Source organism: Protopterus annectens, chromosome 2.part0, assembly GCF_019279795.1.
Source record: "Protopterus annectens isolate FY-2018-M chromosome 2.part0, PAN1.0, whole genome shotgun sequence".
Lineage (NCBI taxonomy): Eukaryota > Metazoa > Chordata > Ceratodontiformes > Protopteridae > Protopterus > Protopterus annectens.
Window position 1 is genome coordinate 1709495912 of NC_056728.1, and position 22503 is coordinate 1709518414.

The window sequence follows — 22503 nt, forward strand, 5'->3', positions numbered from 1 at the left end:
CACTTGAACATCTACATTTATGGTAGGTACACAACTGTACTATGTTCATCGTGTTTCACTGTTGCAGTCATTACTCTTGGGTTGAATCCCAAAGCTGAGGATGGGTGGCTGGGCTAAATAGGATTAGGAGAGGCTATGAGGCCCTGCAGAACTGCAGTGGCAAAGCCTGTTCTGGATTTAGAGTAGAGAGGTAAGTGGTAGTGCTTTGTAAAAGTGTGCACTGAACTCCAAGTTGCAGCCTCTAAGATGTCTTTGGTTGGTACTCCACTGAGGAAGGCTGCTGAAGTGGCTGCTGCTCTGGTAGAATGTGGCCTAATGCCCTTAGGCACTAATTTGCCATGCTGTGAGTAGCAGAAATGAATGCAATGGCCTATCCATTTTGAAATAGTCTGTTTTGAGATGGCCTTTTCTTGTGATCCTGCAGCATATGCCACTAAAAGTTGCTCAGTCTTTCTGAAAGCTTTAGTTCTGTCCAAGTAGAAGTGTAGCTGTCTGTGTATGTCCAAAGAATGCAGAAGTCTCTCACCCTTTTTCTGTGGGCTTGGATAAAAGGTAGGCAAGTGAATGGTTTGGTTAAGGGCCACACTGGACACCACCTTAGGCATAAATGTAGGGTTTGTCCTCAGAGAAACCCTGTCTGGATGGAAAATGATAAAAGGTTCCACAGCCATGAGTGCCTGTAACTCCGAGACTCGTCTTGCAGAGTTTATTGCTAGGAGCAGAGCTGTTTTCCAGGATAAGAATTTTAAATCAGCTGTTGAGGCTGGCTCAAAAGGAGGCAGTGTGAGTTTTTCCAAGACATAATTGAGGTCCCATGCATGTATTGGTGCTCTCCTTGGAGGTCTTATGTCTTTGGCCCCTCTGAGGTACTGCCTTATTAAAGGATGAGAAAAGATAGGTGGTTCCGTATTGTAATGGGCCGAAATGGCAGAGGCATGAATCTTAATTGATGAGAAGGATAGGCGTTTGTCCAGCATCTCAGTTAAGTATTACAAAACCTGAGGAATATTTGGTACAATGTGTCAATTCCTTGTTCCTGGTTCCAAACAAAGAATCTCTTCCATTTTTCTGTATAAGATTTTCTGGTACTGGGCCTCCTGGCCTCCAAGACAACATCCATTACAGCTTTGGAAAGGGGAGTGTTCTGAATGACTACATTATCCGCCATGCTGCCAGATTTAAGGTCCTGAGTTGGCTGTGCAAGATCTGATTGTTTTGTTGGGTCAGTAAGTGAGAAGTTAGAGGCAATGTCCAGGCTGGACCTTGAGACAAATTCTTTAGGATTGGGTACCAGTGCTGGCGTGGCCAGTTTGGGGCAATCAGTATCATTTTTGGCTTCTCTTGTCTGACTTGTAGGAGTACCTTGGGGAGGAGAGGCAGTGGAGGAAAGGCATATACTGTTAGGTTTTTTCAGCTGAAGGATAGGGCATCCACTTTCCATGCTTGCTTGCGATAAATCCTTGTGCAGAATCTCTGTAGTTGGCAGTTGTGAGGGGAGGTAAATAGATCTATGTCTGGGCGTCCCCATTTCCTTGTTATCATGCTGAAGACTTGTGGATCTAGTTTCCACTTGTGGGGATCCATGAGGTTTCTGCTTAGTTTGTCTGCCAGAGTATTTATTTTTCCTGGCAGGAATTGTGCTTGCAGGTGAACTTGATAAGTCAATGCTGTGTCCCACAAAGTCTTGGCTTGTCTGCAGAGGGGGTAGGAATGTGAGTCTCCCTGCTTGTTTATGTATCACATGACTGTAGTATTGTTCGTCTTTATCAGTAGTTGTCCTGGATGAAGTAGATCCTTGAAGGCTGTCAGGGCATTCTGAACAGCTAGCATTTCTTTTTGATTGCTATGAAGATGCATCTGGTTTGCGGGCCATGTGCCCTGAGTACATTTTCCTGCCATGTGGGCCTCCAGGCATAATCTGATGCATCCGTTGTCAGTGTCTGCCTGGCTGTGGGTAAAGTGAATGGCTGTCCCTTGTTGTGGTGACAGGCCTGTGCCCACCATCGAAACTCCTCTTGCAGGCAAGGAATGAGGGTAATTAATGTTTCCAGGCTGTGGCAATGTTGAGACCAAACACTTTTTAGGTACCATTGTAGTTTCCTCATATGCAGTCTGGCATATGGAATTAGCAGAATGCTGGATGCCATGAAGCCCAAAGCCTGCAGAATCTTTCTTGCAGATAACTGGGTTTTTGCTGCCAACATTTTGAAGTAAGAAGTCAGTGGCCTTTGTTTGTCTGGTGTGAGATAAGCCATCTGGGCAGTTGTATTTAAGCTTGCACCCAGGAATATTATCTCTTGAGAGGGTACTAATTTTGATTTCTTTTCATTTACTGTGTACCGTAGGCAAATTAGTAATCTTTTTACAAACGCCAGATGCTTTAGTAGAATGTCTTTGTTCTCTGCTTGAATAAGGCAGTCATCCAAGTAAGGATATATTTGAATTCCTCTTTGTCTGCAAAAAGCAATTACTGGTGCCAGGCATTTTGTGAAGACCCTGGGCGCAGTAGATAAGCCAAAGGGCAGTGCAGAGAATTGGTAGTGCATTGAGCCAGCTATGAATCTGAGGTATCTTCTGCAAGACTGTCTGATTGGGACATGCAGGTATGCCTCTTTTAGGTCCAAAGTTACGAGCCAAGCTTTCTTGCCCAGCATGGGCAGTAGCTGCTGCAGAGTCAACATTTTGAATTTTGGAACGTCCAGAAATGTCTTTAGAATAGACAGGTCCAGTATTGGTCTCCAGGCTTTGTCCTTTCTGGGCACCAAGAAAAGTCTTGAGTAAAATCCTTGTCCCTGCTCTTGTTGTGGTACCCACTGAATGGCCCTCATGTCCATAAGGGATGAAACTTGCTTTTGTGCCTCTGCCCATTGATTGTGTGGCAGGTCTGGCATACCTTTTGCCCTTGGCAGGGTGTGCAAGTGGAACCTCTAGCCCTGAGACACTATGTTCAAGTCCCATTTGTCCTGGGTAATCATGTGCCAATTTGGTGAAAAACATGCTAGTTTTCCCCCTAAGGGGGCTGCCAAAAGATAAGTGCTTGGTTCTGGGAGAGGAAAGTCATTGGGACTGTTTCCTGTAAGGTTGTGATTTGTCTTCTCTGCTTTTGGAGGTAGAAGCACCCCATTGCTTAGGCCTGTATGAGCCTTGGGGCTGGAATCTGCCTCTGGGGCATCTGTATCTGCCTCTTTGTGGCCTGTCTGACACTGGAAAGGACCAATTCTTTGTAGGCCAATTCCTGCTAAATCTGGGTGGCTGTACCTGTAGGAAATCCTTAACTGTCTGCATGGATTTCGCTTTATCCTCCATTTTCTTCAACACCTCTTTTGCCTTAACACCAAACAAAGTATCATGCTGTAATGAAGCATCCAATAATTTTGCTTTAACAGATCAGGCAGATTCTGTTCCTTTAACCAAACATGCCTTCTAAAGACAGAACCCGTAACAGTGGCCCTGCAAGAGGCCTCCAGTTAATCAAAACCACATTGCAAAGTATGCTTTCCCACTTGCTCAGCTGCATGCAATAAATCCTGCATTTCCTTGTTTTCAGAACATTCAGAATTTGTCAACATTTTCTGTTTAAGCAGTGACATTAAGTATTGCTGATATTTAAGCATATGAAACTGACAATTTAAAGCAGTTACAGCCAAGGTAGCAGATGTTTAAACTTTTTCCCCATCTGTCCAGTGCCCTAAAATCCCTATCAGAGGGGACAGGGTTTTTTGCAGTGGAAGCCTTGACCCCTTTGGGACCCTGAAAAATAGTCTCTGGGTCAGCAGCAGGGTTCTTATATAGAACTTTATGGATGTATGGAACCCTGTAGTATCTGTCTGGCTTAGCAGGTGCAGGGGGTAAAGAGTCAGGAGACAGGCCGGACTCTGAAAATACATCATCTACAATGTCTAGAACAGGTGGAATAGCAAGAGGTCTGTGCTAAGGTAGTAAAAGAAAGTCTCTGAGCCTTTTCTTAGATTCTGAGTAATCCTGGCTCTCCCAGTGAAAATGCTCCCTCATGGTATGCAGGGTTTCCCCAAAAGAATAATCCTCAGGAGGAGAGGCTGAAGGAATAGATTCTTCAGCATCAGAATCCTCATAGGGAGGAAAAGAGTATCCCTGTTCAGAAGAGGAATCAGAGGAAATTGAAACCTGATCAGAAGAGTCATATTCTGTCTCTTGCCTAGGCCTCTTATCAGGAGGGGGATGGGAACCCCTAATCAAGGTAATTAGGTCTTCGGCCATCTTAAGTGTCTGTTTCTTATGCATGGAAGTCTGTCCAGGAGAATGCTTTACTAGTTTCTTTGTCTTTAGAGCTGTTTTAGTCTTTGTCTTTGAAGCTGAGGTTGGCTTGACATATAATTGTTTAGGTCTGAAAACACCCACAGAAGCCAATGCCTGCTCAGCGGCTCCGGACCCATCTGAGGGAATAGTCTCTGAGAGTCCAATACCTTGAGTATCCAGAGGCCTAGTCGGCTCCACGTGGGAGTCGGAAGTGTCCTGTGGCTCTGAGGTAGCGGGCGTCAGGGGCTGCGAAAGTGCCTCACTGAGAACCGGCGACTGGCCTAGCGGGGGTGTCGTCATCAGTTTTGGACCTCGGATGCCTGTCCTTTTCCTTGTACTTTTTATAAACACCGGTCATTGGCTGTTCCGACGGCATTATACAGTTAAACCTTCGGCCAAAGTAATGAAAGGCAAAATCGTACCGACGCTTAATAGTGCATTGGTTAAATATAGCACAAAACCAACAGCTAGCAACGTCGTGATCAGGGCCTAGGCAAGGAATACAGTAAGAATGAAAATCCTTATGAGGTATTTGCTTCCCACAAGAAATACAATTGTTAACTTTTTCTGAAAGAGGTCTGGAGCAAGAAAAAAGTTTTCCCAATGGGGTACTTAGCTTTAATAAAGACTTGGGATATGAAATTAGATTTTGAAAATCTCAGGAGTCGGCCGACCGGCACTTGCAAACTGCTTTTGCTTCGGGCTCCGTGCGGCAAGAAAGACTGAAGAAAATGGTGTCCACTGCATCTTTTATACCCCTGGTGCACTGATGTCAGGGAAGAGGCGACAGCAACCGACACCGGACCAAGACTTTGGAATTCAGGCCGACTGCGGGTAGCCTGCCAGCAGGATAACCCAAGAGTAATGACTGCAACAGTGAAACACGATGAACATCTGCAGTAAAAGGTCCCACTGCCTGATTAGCAAATTCTTGGTCAGAGCAGTTACGAGCCAATCGGCCAAGTAAGGAAGTACCTGGAATGCCTGCAGTCTTAGACGGACTGTCACTACACTACTGCCATGCATTTGGTAAACACCAGGGGTGTCCAAAGTCCGGTGTTCTGAATTGAAAATGACTGGTTTTCAGCCTGAAATGGAGAAATCCCCTTGAATGCTTGTTTATCTTTACATGATAACAAGCATCTTGGAGCTCTATTGAGCATATCTAGTTGTCCTTCTTGAGTAGAGGTGGAATGGACTGAACTATGACCATCAAGAATGTTGCCTGCTTCACAAACTGATTAAATGGCTTAGGTCCAAAACTGGTCGTAGTTCTCCTGTCTTTTTTCAGACTAGAATCAGCCTTCAGTAGATGCCATATCCTAGTTAGAAAAAAGAGCCATCCACCAGACTAACAGCCTGTTGACTTCTGCTGTGGCGGTTTCCATTTGATGGGATGGTACTAGGGAATCCTTTTCCTTGGGGAAGAGAAAGAAAAGAAATTGTGTTTCCTTTGGTTGATTATCCACGATACGCATGAGTCCAAACTACTGGCCTGCCAGGTTAGAGGGAGTATGGATAAGTGCCCACTGCATACCTCCAGAGTAAAGCAGTTCGGTAATTCCTTCAGCAGAGCTGAAAGGATTCCTCTGAATAGGGTTCATGAAATCCTTGGTTTTGTGGACTACCTCTGCCTCCAGGTTGACATCCATTATAGCCACCACCATCCCTGCCACGGAATGAGTCTGCCTGAAGAAGTATCTTGGTTAAAAACCTGTAATTTTCTGAAGCACATTTTCTTTCCTCCTCGATTCCTGGAAATGGTCCTTTGAGTAATTGAGAACTGGATTCCTGCAGCAGACAGGATCTTACCATCCTGCTCACCCCTGGCGAGTGTGTCAGTAACTTTAGGTCCAAACAGATTGGAACCATCAAATGGGGACACTAAGGAAGGATGTCTTAAAGCCTTCCACAAAATCATGTAACTGCATCTAAGGATGATGGCATATGGTGATACCAGTGCCTGCTACTCTAGCTGTTCCATCAGCTGCATTGGACAGCAGATGCATGGAAACTTTGGAAAGTGAATTTAAGGTCGATAGCTGAGACTCCACATTCTTTGGATGTCTGTTGGCAAATTACCTGAGACAGAATTGGTAAGCTCATTGGTTAATTATCTCTGAAAACGTGTAACACGAACCAGGTAGTTCAGCTCTCTAAGAGAAAAAGATGCTGAAGTCCGCTTCCAAATCTGTCCAGAGCTCTAGATTCCCTCAGAGAGCTCTTTCTTAATGGACGCCACTACAACCATAACATCTACCAGAGGACCTTTACTCCTGTAAGCCCTATCTTTTGGTGCTGCTAGATGTTTTCAGGCTTTTTATGAATAGGCTCCACTGTTTTAGGCTCCTTTCAGGCCCTCAGACACAAAATCAATGAGGGCATCAGGAGGAGGAACTACCTATGTTGTAGAAGAGACAGTTCCAAAAAGCCTCCAGGAACACGGATTATTCTGAGGAAGGTGCATCGGTGGAACAACACCCCCCCTTCTGTTTCACCAGATCTAGGCATTTGCTGAAGGGGGATCTAGGGGAAACCACCTTCAGTCAAATCGGTTTCTTCCATTCGGGTGATGAATCTAAATGTCTCCTTTTACAATTCTGATTCTTACGGACATGATGTTGGAGAACTTCAGCCGATGGAGCTGAATCAGACTGGGAATTCAAAGACAGAACTTCAATGAGACCTTTGGAAGCTGAATGTCCCTGTTGACAAGGAAGTGTGGATGTTGAAGCAGAGAAAGGAAGGCGTCAGGATGGATCTATGCAAGGTGAAGGCATCCCTTCTCTTGTAGCAAGAACCTGCTTAAAGGCCTTGAAAGTCGAGGAGGAAAATGGAGCAGAGGAAGTCTTTCTAGTAGTAGGAACAGAGAAAGCTCCACCGATGCTGAGCCACCGCAGTTCTGAGGCTAATATCAAAGCCGAACTTTCAAGAGTGGACACCCCAAGAGGAAAAGAAGGATTTGAGAGTTTTGGAGTCTATCCTTCCCCTAGAGCTGTGACTCCAATGCTTCAGCTCTGACTCTCGTCTCGATCTAACAAGGTCAGAGTTGAAGTGGTAAGCACTATCTGTGCCAACGTTGTTGCTCTGGAGATGTTTGGATCCATGGATAGTGGATCGATGTGTTGGACTGGAGAAGTCCTGGGATCTGTTCTCAGCCTAACCTATGGAGATGAAGTTGAGACAATCCTCAACTGTATCTGTGCTTGAAAAAAATCTCCACATCATCCTGTCATCATCTTCAGTGAAACTTCTCGAAGAAGAGGGTATCAAAGACCTCCTCTGGCACTTCTACTGCAAAATCCGAGAAAGCAGTTAGGGACTGACAGGCCCTGTTGAGAAATGGAAAAGGAGTGAAAGAGATCGGATCTGACTAGTATTTGGATCTGACTGTTTTGCAATCTTCAGTGCTGAACCCGAGAGAACTCACAGGTTGGGGAACCATTTTCTACCTTCTCAAGCCTCTTTTCAGGAGTCTTGCTTTCTAGAAACTTCTCTTCATTCCTTCTCTTTTTCCTTCGGTTTTGGCTGCTCTCTAGCCTGGGAAGGAGAAGGAAATGTAGCTGGATGAGATGAACCCGAATGACTGGGTAAAAGTTCTTTCAATATTAGCTTGTCCCTTTGACTCTGAAGCACTTTGTGACCAAAGGAAGCACAAGCCTCACAGTCAATGTCAAGGTGAGATGCTCCCAGACAGAAGACACAAATACAGTGAGAATCCTGTGAAGGGATTTTGTGTCCACATCTGGAACATTTCTTGAAACTTTTATCTGACATTATTCTTCATATCAACAACGACAATGACAGAAAAAGACTAGAAGCCCAAATAGACAATGTTATCAACCGTCTAATAAAACATGCTAAAACTATAGAAATAGAAGCACACCAAATATTGCCACAGTACTTCATTATATAGAATAAGTATCCTATATATGTAAATGCATATGTGTGTGTGTGTTTGTGTGTATCTCTCCTTCCCTCTCTCTCTCTACATATATTATATAAAAAAATATATATATATACATATATACACATACATATACACACATATATACATATACATACATGTATAATATATATATATATATATATATATATATATATATATATATATATATACATACATATATATATATATATATATATATACATACATACATAGATATATATATATATATATATATATACATACATACATAGATATATATATATATATATATATATACATAGATATATATATATATATATGTATATGTAATATCTATATATATATACATACATAGATATATATATATATATACATACATATATATACATACATAGATATATATATATATATATATATCTATATATCTATATATACATATACATAGATATATATAATATATATATATATATATATATATATATATATATATATATATATATATATATATATATATATATATACATATATATATATATATATATATATATATATATATATATATAGATAGTTAAACCTCAAGATGCACGCACTCAAAACTCTCCTTAGCATGGAGAACATCCATAACTGTGCAGTAATAGAAACCTGGTTCAAGGCTCCCAAGAGCACCCCAGCACTACCAGGTTATACCTCATACCATGCTTTTCGGCCCCAAAAGTTGGACCGAACCACAAAAGGAGGGGGAGTATCAATATCCGTCAAAGATACCCACACCTCCAGGTTGTTGGCACAGCACGAAGCATCAGAGACTATCCATGTGCAACTAACTGTGGGTAAAACTGCCTTCCAGTTTATAGCCTGCTACAGACCACCCTCCCAAACACAGGAATCCCACTCGGCCTTCCTGAGAATACTGGAAAAAATGAAGGTCTCTCCAAACACCATTATATTGGGTGACTTCCAACTACCCAAACATAGACTGGGAGCATTACTCTAGCTCCAACACCCTAGCCCAAAGGTTCCTAGAATTTATAAACTCAAATGCTATGGAACAACTTGTTACCACTCCCACAAGAGGGGAAAACATACTGGACCTGATCATCACCAACATGGGGACACTATGCTCCAGACCAGAAGTGTATCCCTCACTGGTAAGATCAGACCATAAACTAATCTCACTGGATATTCACATCCCGACCCCACCCCCTGCCCAGAAAACCACAGTGAAAAACTTCTCTAAAGCAAATTTCACACGCCTCAAAACCGAGGCAAAATCCTTCAAAGCCCCGGGCCTGTGGAAAATACGCCCAGACCGCAGAATCCTTTATAAATGCATTCTATGAACACCTTCAGGAATGCATGGATCATGCAATCCCAAATAAAACCAAGACCCAATCCTCCAAAGGCAGACGTCCTGTCTGGTGGACCCCAGCCATAAACAAACTATACAATAGGAGGAGGAAGCTACTACATGAAAGAGCAAAATCCCAAAAAGGGAAGGCATCTCTGATCAGTATTAGCAAAAAACTACGGGCACTCATAAAATCGTCTAAGGCCAGCTTCGAGAGAAAATTGCACAGGACACTAAGGATAATCACAAGGCTTTCTTTAGTTATGTTAGGAACCTGGGTGGGAATTCCCAGATATGCTCAGAATTAGTCCAAAATGACAAAAAAATACACTGAGCCCACAGACATTGCCAACATCCTAGCTGACAGGTTCAGTGCAAACTCCCCCATCAAAGGGCAAATATCTATCCCAACAGAGTGCTGCCCCTGACATCTCAGATGCTCAGGTAAGAGCCGCCCTCTCCAAAGCAAAAACACAGCATCAATGGGACCAGATGGTGTCCTGTGCTTAAACCCAAACATAAAACTACTGTTCAATCTTAGCCTTACTACAGGATATGTACCCAAAGAGTGGCGTACAGCAACAGTGGTCCCTCTCCATAAAGGTGGTGCCTCAACGGATCCTGGAAACTATCGCCCCATAAGCCTGACTAGCTTGGTCTGCAAAGCTATGGAAAGGATCATCATGGACCTCATAAATAAAGATATTGGGGACCTACAGACACTGGATCCTACCCAGTTTGGCTTTGTTAAGGGCAGATCCTGCCTCTTAAACCTGGTCAATTTCTTTGAAACAGTCACCAAGGCCATTGACGAGGGGAAGGTGGTCCACACAGCCTACCTGGACCTCGCAAAAGCCTTCAATACAATACCCCACTCGGGCATTATAGATAAGCTCATCAGCTTAAATATAAACCCCTATATCACTAGATGGGTTGCAAACTGGCTCAAGGACAGAACCCACATGGTTAGAATTGCTGGAGCCATGTCAGACTCCAAACCAGTTACAAGTGGCGTCCCACAAGGCTCAGTCCTGGGACCTCTCTTGTTCGCTATATATTTCTCGGCGGTACAGGCCAACACGGAAGGACTGTGGCTCACCAAGTTCGCAGATGACTGCAAACTGGGCGCCATAATCAACTCTCCAGCAGACACAAGCATCCTCCAAAAGGGCCTCATAGAAACAGAGAACTGGTGCCAGAGCCATGGCCTCAAGCTAAACGCCAAAAAGTGTATAGTCATCCCCTTTGGCAAAAACAAAGTGCCCACAAATTACCACATAGGTGGTAATCCATTAAGTACAGAAGAAGTCATTAGGGACCTGGGGACCCAAGTTGATAGCAATCTCTCATTTGACAACCACATGGCGAAAGTGGTTAGAAAAACATTTTATATAGCCCACCTAATCATGAAGGGATTCACATCTAGATCAGTGGAGGTCATCGTGCCTCTTTACTCATCCCTCATCAGGCCATAATTGAGTACAATGCCCCCTTTTGGGATGTACCTTACCAGACACCTGCAGCAACTGGAAAGACCCCAAAAGTACCTCACCAAGAGGATCAAAGGGCTCAAACAGATGCCATATGCTGCCCGGTTAAAGAAACTCCAGCTCTACTCAGTGGCATACCGCCTGCTCAGAGGCGATCTGTGCCTGACGTATAAAGCCATGTCCAACCCAGAATTAATGGACATGCTGCACCTCAGAAAATCCAAATTCCTTCGAGCTACGCGCTCGAGAGACTTGAACCTCAGCACTGAAATAAATAGGACATGCTGGAGGGACAGATTCATAACCCTGAGGCTCCCTTCACTCTGGAATAAAATCCCAGTCCAGGTTAGGCAGAGTGCCTCATTGACTCTCTTCAAGAGGAATCTTGATGAGTGGATGGGAGATCGTAGGTTTACCCCGGCTATCACTTCTTTGTCACTGTTAGACAGAGGCACAGTATACTAACCTCAAAAAAAGGCAAAGCAAAATTAATTTAAAATGGGTGGCGAAAGCCAAACACACTCTAGCTAGGCTTATAAATGCCCTAGGGCAGATAGCCTAGTATGAACCTATGAACCTATGAACCTATATATACATATATATATATATATATATATATATATATATATATCTATATATATATATATGTATCTATATGGGACTACTTTACATGATCGACATCTCAAATGTTCGATTTTTATATGGTCGAGATCATATGATTGAACATTTGAAACATCGACCATGTAAAAAAAAAAAAATACAAAAAACAAAATAAAAACTAAATGTGTCTAGCAAGGGGGCACTATACCAACTCCAAGATTGTACTACATTGTGGAAATGGGAAATCTTCCTGTTCTGCGCTGCATAGAGATCTCCATTGAGAGCGGTCGAGCGTTTAAAAGCTCAATCATATGGTCTCAGCCATATGACAGTCGAGCTTTTAAAAGTTCTTCTATCTGAAGGGGACTCTTGATAGATATATATATAAATATATAAATATATATATATATATATACACACACATACACACACACACCTGGGAAAGTCTTCAATGGATTTTATATAGGGAAAACAAATCTGAAGTTGAAACAACGCATTTGTTTGCATATGTCAGAGATGCAAAGAGGGACTGAAATTAATGCATTATTCAAACATATTCAAATGATGGGTAATGACCATAAATTTAAATTTCATGTTATTCAAATTGTTTATTTGGGATATGTGGAGGTGATATTAAAACACTTACTGAGTTGGCAGAGTATAGATGGATCAACTACTTCAGAGGAGATAGTAGTCCAGGGCTTAATTGTCAAAATAGCCTTAAACCTATGTTAAAATTTAGACATGGTTGTGTATAACCTGGGCTATAGTTAGTTTTCTCTTTTATATTAGGGCACTTTATTCTAATATGTATGGAAATGTTTTTATTATTATATATTTTGTTCATGTGATTTTTTTGAATTTCTATCATGTGACTTTTAGATGTGTTTTTTATAGGCTGGTTGTTGTTATAAATTAAAACTATGTGGTTGTGTTTTTTATGCATTGAGAAAGAGCTTTGCTCGAAAGCTTTGTCTTTACTAAAGTTTTACTGAATAAAGTAGCTGACAGTGTACTCCCGGTCTTGTTCTACTGCAAATACTTAGCACCAGGGCCTCCCTATCATGGTAAGTTTTCATCATGCTAACTGGTACACTTTGTGCCCCTGCCTTGTGCCTAGCACTTCTACCATGTAGTTAACATTACTGACCTTCCTTACCACTTTGAAGGGTCCCTCCCAAGCTGCCTGCAGCTTGTTGTGTCTGACAGGAATGAGAACCATAACCTGCTGCTCCACAGCATACTCTCTAGCTCTAGCATTCCTGTCATACCATACCTTTTTCTGCTGTAGGGCTCCTGCCAGGTTTGCCTGGACAAAGCCAATGAGTTTCCTGAGCCTTGTCCTGAGGTTTAGGACATATGCCACAACAGACTCCTTGTGGGATTCACACTCACCCTCCCACTCATCACAAATCAAATCTAGAGGTCCCCTCACCATATGCCCAAACAGCAACTCAAAGTGTGAAAAAAGTACAGTTTTGTACCTACCATAAATGTAGATGTCCAATAGGTATGTATCTGCAGTCATAACATATGGGTTGTCCTGCCTCAGGCAGCCCTTCGATCGGCCGGATTCCAAAGTCTGGGTCTGGCCTCGGCTGATGTCGCACTTCACCCGACGTCATAGCTCCTGGGGTATAAAGGCATCAGCCGACGCCATTTTCCTCAGTGTTTCTTGCCCCAGATGCCAGGTGCCCTCTAGGAAGGCTAAATTTGGATAAATGCAGAAAATTCCAAACAGTAGAAAGCAAAATATATATGTACATATATACATACAAACAAATACACCATAATAGATTCCCCCAGCTAGCTAAAAGAGGGGTACCCTAGGAATACCACAGAGGGGAAGGAGGGGTAATCCTGACTGCAGATACATACCTATCGGACATCTACATTTATGGTAGGTACAAAACTGTACTATGTCCTTCAAGGATGCATCTGCAGTCATAACATATGGGTAGAATACCATAGCCAAACTGGGGGAGGAGGCACTAAGATAATGATGGTGTAGTTAAGATCCCCTGTAAAACTGCAGTTGCAAAACCTGCTCGGGATCTGGAGTATAAAGGAAGATTGTAATGCTTGGCAAATGTATGCACGGAGCTCCAAGTAGCAGCTTCTAAAATGTCTCTTAAGAAAGCTGTAGTGGTGGCTGTGGCTCTTGTGGAGTGAGGCCTGATATTTTCAGGAGTTGACTTTCCATGAAAAGAGTAGCAGAATCGAATGCAATTTCCTATCCATTTTGAAATTGTCTGTTTGGAAATTGCTTTTCCTTGCACTCCTGTTGCATATGCTACCAGAAGCTGGTCAGTTTTTCTGCTGGTTTTAGTTCTGTCCAGATAGTAGCGCAGTTGTCTGTGTACATCCAAGGTGTGCAATAGTTTTTCCCCCCTGTTCTGTGGGTTAGGGAAGAACGTAGGTAAATGAATAGCTTGGTTCAAGGATACCCTGGATACCACCATTGGCATGAAAGTAGGATTGGTTCTCAGAGACACTCTATCCTGGTGAAAGATAAGGAAAGGCTGCACTGCCATTAATGCCTGTAACTCGGACACCCTTCTTGCTGAAGTGATTGCTAGAAGGAAAGCAGTTTTCCAAGAGAAGAACTGTACGTCTGCTGATGCTGCTGGTTCAAAAGGGGGAAGTGTTAATTTTTCCAGCACAAAATTGAGATCCCATGCAGGCAGAGGTGGTTTCCTTGGAGGTTTTACATTTTTGATCCCTCTTAAAAATTGTCTGAGGAGAGGGTGAGAGAAGATAGGAGGATCCATGTTGTACTCTGCTGAAATTGCTGAAGCATGAATCTTAATGGAAGAATAGGACAGGCCATTGTGGAACAGTTCTGCTAAAGTATTCTAGGATGTGTGCTAGGTTTGCCAGTGTGACATTTGTTCCCTTTGATGCACTCCAAATGAGGAATCTCTTCCATTTGGCTGACTTGTGGAGGGTCTGCGAGCCTCCAGGATAATGTCCTTGACCCTCTGAGATAAAACAGATTGGTTTTGTTTTATGCAATTTTCCAGGCAGTTAGCTGCAGCTTTCAAGTTTGGATGCAGGGTCTTGTAGTTGTTCTGCATTAGAAGTAAAGGCCATAGAGGTAGAGGCCATGAGTTCGTCCGAGACATGCTTCTCAGTAGGGTACCAATGCTGCCTTGGCCAGTCTGGAGCTATCAGAATCACCTTTGGCTGTTCCTCCCTGATCTTCAGTAGAACTTTGTACATCAATGGGAGAGGTGGAAAGGCATAAACTGTCAGGGCCTTCCAGCTGAAAGAAAGGGAGTCCACCCTCCAGGCTTGTGGGTGGTATTCTCTTGAGCAGAATTTCTTCAGTTGGTGGTTGAGTGGGGAGGTGAACAGGTCTATCTCTGGCATTCCCCATTTCCTTGTTATGTTTTTGAAGATGTCTGGATGCAGCATCCATTCGTGAGCATCCGTGGTAGTTCTGCTTAAGCTGTCTGCTAGTGAATTCTCTTTTCCTGGTACGAATCTGGCCTGCAGTTGAATGTTGAGATTCAGGCCTAGGTTCCACAGGTCCACTGCCATCCGGCATAGAGGGTAGGAATGCGTGCCTCCCTGTTTGTTGATGTACCACATGACTGTGGTATTTTCTGTCCTTATCAGCAGGTGTCCTTGCTGGAGGAATGATTTGAATGCCTCGATTGCATGCTTCACTGCCAGCATCTCCTTTACATTTATGTGTAGATTCAGCTGGTCTTGAGACCATAGGCCTTGGATACACTTGTCTTCCATGTGTGCTCCCCAGCCTAGGTCTGAGGCGTCCGTGATGATAGTCTGCCTTGGTTGTGGTTTGTGGAAAGGCAACCCTCTGTTGGTCTGGCAGGCCTGAGCCCACAACAGGAATTCTTTTTTCAGGCATGGAATGATTGGTATCATGGTTTCTAGACTGTGTCTGTGTTGAGACCATACGTTCCTTAGGTACCATTGTAATTTTCTCATATGCAGCCTGGCATGTGGGATCAAGATTATGCAAGATGCCATGTAACCCAGGGCCTGCAGGACTTTCCTTGCAGTAAGCTGAGTTTGTCTTGTCAATGCCATGAAGTAGACTGGGAGTTGCTTTTGTTTTTCTTCTGTGAGAAAAGCCATCTGAGTTATTGTGTCCAGTTCTGCACCCAAACATGTTATCCTTTGGGATGGCACTAGTCTTGACTTCTGTATGTTGACTGTGTATCCCAAGGCTTGTAACAGTTGTATGACATAGGCCAAATCCTTTATTATTTTTGTCTTGTTGTCCGCTTGTATTAGGCAGTCATCCAGGTATGGGTAGATCTGAATTCCCTGAAGCCTGCAATGTGCAATTACTGATGCCAGGCATTTCGTGAATACTCTGGGCGCAGTAGATAAGCCAAAGGGCAATGCTGAGAATTCTGCAATCTGGTCGTATAGGGACGTGCAGGTATGCCTCCTTGAGATCTAGAGTCACCAGCCAAGACTCCTTGCCCAACATGGGAAGAAGTTGCTGTAAGGTCAGCATCTTGAATTTTGGTACAATGAGATATGTGTTCAGTGCGGACAAGTCAAGAATAGGCCTCCATTGAGTTTCTTTTCTTGGTACAAGGAATAGTCTGGAGTAAAATCCTTGGCCTTGTTCCATAGATGGTACCCTTTCTATTGCTCTCATCCTTAGTAAGTTGATGATTTGTTTTAGAGCCTCTGACTTCTGGCTTGGAGGAAGGTTTGGCATTCCTCTCTTTTTTGGTAAAGTGTGGAAGTGAAACCTGTAGCCTTTGTCTATTGTTTGCAATGTCCATTTGTCCCCTGTAATGCAATGCCAGTTTTTTGAAAATAAAGCTAACTTTCCGCCCAAGGGTGCTTCCAGTTGTTCCCTGGTAGGCGGAATCAGAGCCAAGTCATTGTGCCTGTCCTGTGGAAGTGGTTGTAGTCGCAGCTGTGGTGGTACTCCTCTGGTTGGCAGGTTGCCACTGACGACCCTTGTAGGCACCCCTTGATTGACCTCTGCCTCTTGGGCATCTATTTCTGCCTCGCTGTGCTCTGGAGGTGTCTGGAAAGGACCAATTCTTTGAAGGCCAGTTTCTGCTGAACTTCCGAGGTTGGACCTGCAGAAAATCCTTGACTGTTTGCACAGATTTTGCTTTTTCTTTCACTTTCTTTAGAATCTCCTGTGCAGGGGAGCCAAATAAACTTTGTTTCTCCATAGGGGCATCTAGGAGTTTAGACTTGACATGGTCTGGCAAGGATTGCTCTTTAGCCAGGCATGCCTTCAATCACTGCTCCAGTCACAGCTGATCTAAATGAAGCCTCCAGTGCATCATAGCCACATTTTAAGAAATGATTACTGACCTGCTGAGAGTTGTGTACCAAATCCTGAAGGGACTTACGGTCTAAAGGTTCAGGAGCGAAAGCTTTTTATTCAGCTGATCTAACAAAATTCCTGGTACTGTATCATGTGAAATTGACAGTTTAAAGCCCTGGCAGAAAGAGTAGCAGATGTATAAACCTTTTACCCCATCTCTCTAATGCTCTTGACTCTCTTTCAGAGGGTAGGGGGTTTTTTGGCAGTGGCAGCTGCAACACCCTTTGGGCCCTGAGAAATAGTTTCTGGGTCTGCAGCATGGGCCTTATACAAGTGGAAGTGAGAATCCGGGACCCTGTAATATCTGTTAGGTTTGGCAGGGGCCGGGGGAAGAGAATCAGGGGCAGAACTGGCATCATTGTATGCATCATCAACAACTGATAGTACAGGTGGTATGGCTAAAGGCCTATGCTGTGGCAAGTGTAAAAAAGTCTTTAGCCTTTTCCTAGAATCAGAAAAATCCTGACCCTGCCATTGAAAGTGTTCCCTCATTGAGTGTAGAGTCTCCCCAAAGGAAAATTCTTCTGGGGGAGAGGCCGAAGGAATTGAGTCTTCTGCATCAGAATCCTCATAAGGTGAGTATGGTCCTTCCTGATGGTCTGCTAAATCTGATCCATCCGAGGAATAGTCAGAGGAGAGAGGTTCAGGGGGTTCAGTCCTAGGCCTTTTTTCAGGAGGAGGTTGTGAGGCCCTGTCTGGGTGAGGTTGGGATCCCCTAATCAGAGATATAAGGTCCTCAGCAAGGCTGAGAATCTGAGAACTTGAGGAAGGTCTGTGAGAGGAAGCTTTTGTTGGTAAGGCCTTGGAAAGTTTAGCTGCTTTAGCCCTGGAGAAGGCCTTAATAAACATAGAAGCAGGGGGTCTAGCTGCCCCACGTGCAGGAGTAGAGATGTCCAACGGAATGGTGTTGGACAATTCTTGTGCACCTGCTTCTTCGGTAGGAATTTCTGTAGCCGACTCAGCCGGGCCTCTGTGGCCTCGGGTTGTCGGAGGCATGCTGGCAGAAGGAAGAACCGAGGACTCGGTTTCAGCCAAAACCGAGACACTCGCTGGTTTCAGCCAAACCACAGGGCCGAATGTCGGTCCTTTTCCTTGCGCTTTTGGCTAAATATGTAGTCGGAGTCTCCGACGGCATTTTATATGCAAAAGCGGAACAAAAACTCTTCTGCAAACTCCGACCAACGCCTAAGTGTCCATCGGTTGAAGGAAGCACAGGCTAAACAAGCTGATACGTCGTGGTCTGGGCCTAAGCAAGGAAGGCAGTAAGAGTGGAAATCCTTATGAGGTATTTGTTTCCCACAAGTTAAACAATTATTTACTTTGTCTGACATCGGCTGAGGTAAGAAAGAGTCCCCAACGGGGTACTTAGCTTTTTAGAAGTCTTCGGTAGCTGAAATCTCTGGATCTGACCGACCGGCACTTGCGAACAGCTTCTGCTTCGGGCACCGCGCGGCAAGAAAGACGGAGGAAAATGGCGTCGGCTGATGCCTTTATACCCCAGGAGCTATGACGTCGGGTGAAGTGCGACATCAGCCGAGGCCAGACCCAGACTTTGGAATCCGGCCGACCGAAGGGCTGCCTGAGGCAGGACAACCCATATGTTATGACTGTAGATGCATCCTTGAAGGACATCCTGTGGATTCCTGGGGTACCTCTCTGTAAGCAAACAGATGGGGCAAATATTTGTCTCACTCCCTCTTAAACTGGTCTGCAAATGCCCAAAGCATGATCTTTAGGGTAGAGTTTAACGTCTCCACCAAATCATTAGTCTGGGAGTGGTAGGGGGTGGTCTTTATGTGCTTCACCCCACAGTACTTCCACAGACAAGCCAGCAGGCCTGACATGAAATTGGGACCTCTGCCAGTCAGTATTTCTTCTAGGAAACCTACCCTGCTGAAAATCTCTAACAAAGCATTTGCCACCTTTTCTGCCTCAGTGCAGGACAGAGCCACCGACACAGAATATCCGGCAGCATAATTTGCTACCACTAAGATATACTTCTTTCCTGTGGAACTTCGGATATTCAGAGGCCCCACAATATCCACAGCTACCCTCTAAAATGGCTCCTCAATCACTGCCTTGTCTACCTTTTGGCACTGCTCACAGGTCCTGCAGTATCCTGTTACATCCCTCAAAATCCCAGGCCAATAAAAGTACTGCATAATACGTCTCTTGGTATGCTTTATGCCCATATGTCCTGCAAAGGGAATACCATGGGCTATTGCTAGAAGTGCCAGACAGTAGGTTCTGGGCACTACAAACTGCTGTATTCTCTCATCCTTTAGCCTTCTCTCAGGGGTCTACTCTCTATACAGTAACCCTTTCTCCCAGTATACAGATTCCCCTTTTCTTCGAGAAGCAGGTACCTCCCTGGCTACCTCCCTCAAGCCTTGTAATGTAGGGTCTGAGAGCTGAACCTGCCTCGACTCTCTCTTTGTAACCCTTCCCAGCTCCCCTTCCACAGGAAGCCTGGTGTCCTCTGTGCCTCACAGTCAGCCTGGGTCCTACTACTCACCTCTGCCCTTGCAGTCACTCTGTCCAAGGGAATATCAGTATCTACCAGCAGCTGTGGCTCACCTTCAGTCTCACTGCTACAAGGTAGCTCCCTCCCTGAAGTAACCACCTCACCAGTCCTGGCTGCAAGTGTGCGGTCTGTCTGGGTCCCCCCAGGCTACCAGACTCACATGCTTGTCTCCAAGCCTGACTGCATGTAACTGCATACACACATGGTATTGCATTATCAAAATCATTCCCTATCAGGACATCTGCAGGGATATCCTCAAACACACCTACTTGCTTGCTTCTGTTTCCACCCTCCCAGTCAAGGTGAACCCTAGCCAAAGTATATGGAATGGGGTCCCCCCTAAAGCTCCGACTGGAGTAGAATGCCCAAACAAGTAGTGCTCCTCTTTAACCACTGCAGGCTTCACAATCGTTAGGTCAGAGGCTGTCTCTCTCAGCAGTGTTTTGTTTCCCATCTACTAAGATAGGATATAACCTCTTGTGGTAGTTTGGTACCCTTGTTGTCTCCAGACAACTTACTGCCGGCATTCTGTCATTTCCAATTACTGCCTCCCCTACCATTTGTTTCCCAACTTGCCTCCACTGACATCTATATGCAACATGACCCCAATGGTTACATTTACAACATTTAACCCTTGATCCTGTCCATGTACCTGAACTAGTGGCTTCCCCTGATACTGGCAGGCTCTGTTGGAGTGGTTTAGGCTGCCCACCAGAGGTTCCCTTAGACCCAAATACAGCACTGGCAATCCCTTTCATGCAAGTGATGCCCTGCTTGCTAGGTATAGGGCTCCTCTTTTCCCCAACTCATCTGCGGTATTTCATTCCTTATCTGCCAATAAGATTCTCATGTCCACATGCAAAGTGCTAAGGCCTTGTTCCCTCACCAAAAGGTCTGTCACCCCTTCAAAAGTGGTGACCTGACGCCCACTCACCCACCTATGAAAATAAGTGCTTAGTCCAGCAATATATTCGCACACACTTTCATCTGCCTTGCGTCTATGCTTACGAAACTTTCTTCTATAAGCTTCAGGTGTTAACTTAAAACACTCTAATAAACAATTTTTAATGGTATTATAATTTAAGCAATCAGTATCAGACAATTTAGAAAGAACAGTTACAGCTTTACCATGGAGTAAAGGGGGTCAGGAACCATCCCCAGGGCCCTTGGTCAGCATTATACTGCTTACATACCCTTTCAAACATATGAATAAAACTATCAAAATTATCACCTCTGTAAATTGTGGAACAAATTTACTAACCTTTATTGCTTCTGGGGTTTGGTTACTCCCTTCCCCATTACCTCCAAGACCCTGGTGACGAGTCAGCATCTATTTTTCATGTTGCCTCTGCTTCTCATTTTCTTCAGTCTCCAAACATCTCAGTCTCTCATTTTCTTTGGCTTCCAGACATCTCAGTCTCTCTGCTGATTCCAGTGCCATCTGCTTCTCCTTTTCTTCAGCCTCAGAACGCCCCAGTCTTTCTGCTGATTCTAGTTCCAACCGTTTGGCCTCCAGTTCTAGTCTCTAATGCCAGGCGGATTGTTAAGTCCTCTGAGGTAAAGTTGAACTGCCCATTTTCTAAGAATTGTACATCCCCAAGGCCAGTCTGGTTGTCCTCCTGGCTGCTGGTCTGTGACACTGCTGTGACGAAGGCTGCAATAATTTCTGCTATAGTCAGGTTGGCATGCCGCAGTCCATTGGCTTGGCAAATCTCAGGCAACTGATTCCTTGTCAGCTTGCCATAATCCTCTGCTGACATCCTTGCCTGCTCTTTCTGACTAAACAAGTTAACAAAAATAAATAAAAAAAACTATTGTGATATGAACTCTGAATGTTCACTGTGTGGCTGCTTGAGAGTAAAAACACCTTTATTGACCACCGTTTTACAGGCTACAGCAGTTCAATATCCATACCACTGAATCCCAATATGTGATGTGGTTATCCCACCACTGCCAACCAATAAATATGTGATGACCTGCCACTGGACCAGTAATCATAGGGCCTCAATCCTCACCATTGGCACCACTGGGGGATGTACACTTGGAGGACAACAGGTACACACACAATATTTCCAGATGCAGCTCTCTGCAATTTCCAAGAGCACATAGAGACCACAGTCAGTGCTGGTCTGGTTTCTCCGTCTTTCTCCAGATCCCCAGTAAGACTCTCCAATGGCACTGCTATAGAGTTGAAATCTCAGCTGAGTGGTCAAGCCAAGACCTTCAGCACCCCCTCTTGTCCAACCAGTGCTTCATGTTCATGCCCCTGCCCAAGTAGCTGACACACACATTCTTTGAGGTTTGATTCACACACACACACACACACACACACACACACACACACACACACACACACACACACACACACACACACACCTGGGAAAGGCTGGCACAGGTTTACTAGCTATGCCCCCTTTTACCCAGAGTTTAAGGTAGTTATCACTGCCACCAGCCAACTCCTTATCAGCTACTTAAGGACCTTAAAAAGGTGTCCAATCTTACTGTGTAATATTAATATTAATAAAAATGGCAGTATGACCAAGAGCAAGGCTATTAAGAGTGGTCCACACAGTGTCACCAAACAAATATGCAAGTACTCTCAAAACTTAAATATCCCTAGACAGATCAGCCAAAATGAAAGGTTTAAATATAATTAATAATAAATAATAAAAGAGCAAGAAAATATTCAGTATATATTCACAGTGAAATCAGAGTTCAAAATCACAGGAAATATTTAAAACAATATTGCAGGACAGTCTCAAATACACAAAGAAAAATAAACTAAGCTTTGCTATATTCCTGACTATATCCAAGAGATCTGTTTTTCACAACTGAGGCAATTATTGACTTTTTCTGACATCGGATTAAAGCAAGGAAAGGTTCCCCAACCGAGTACTTAGCTTTAGATGGTTTCTCCCTCAATCTGGTAAGGGACAACCAACGCACCCGTGAAACTGCTTTTGCTTTGGGTTCCACAGTAAAAAAGACTGATTTTAATACGGG

At 44.1% G+C, this 22503-nt stretch overlaps 1 protein-coding gene across 1 annotated transcript in view; it reads right to left on the reverse strand.

Moving 5' to 3' along the window:
* MIB2 (MIB E3 ubiquitin protein ligase 2) overlaps window positions 1–22503 on the reverse strand; it is a 1775226-nt gene that overhangs the window by 846200 nt on the left and 906523 nt on the right. The window contains 1 exon segment of the mRNA XM_044061758.1: window positions 6088–6101. Coding sequence (XP_043917693.1) covers window positions 6088–6101 — 14 coding nt within the window.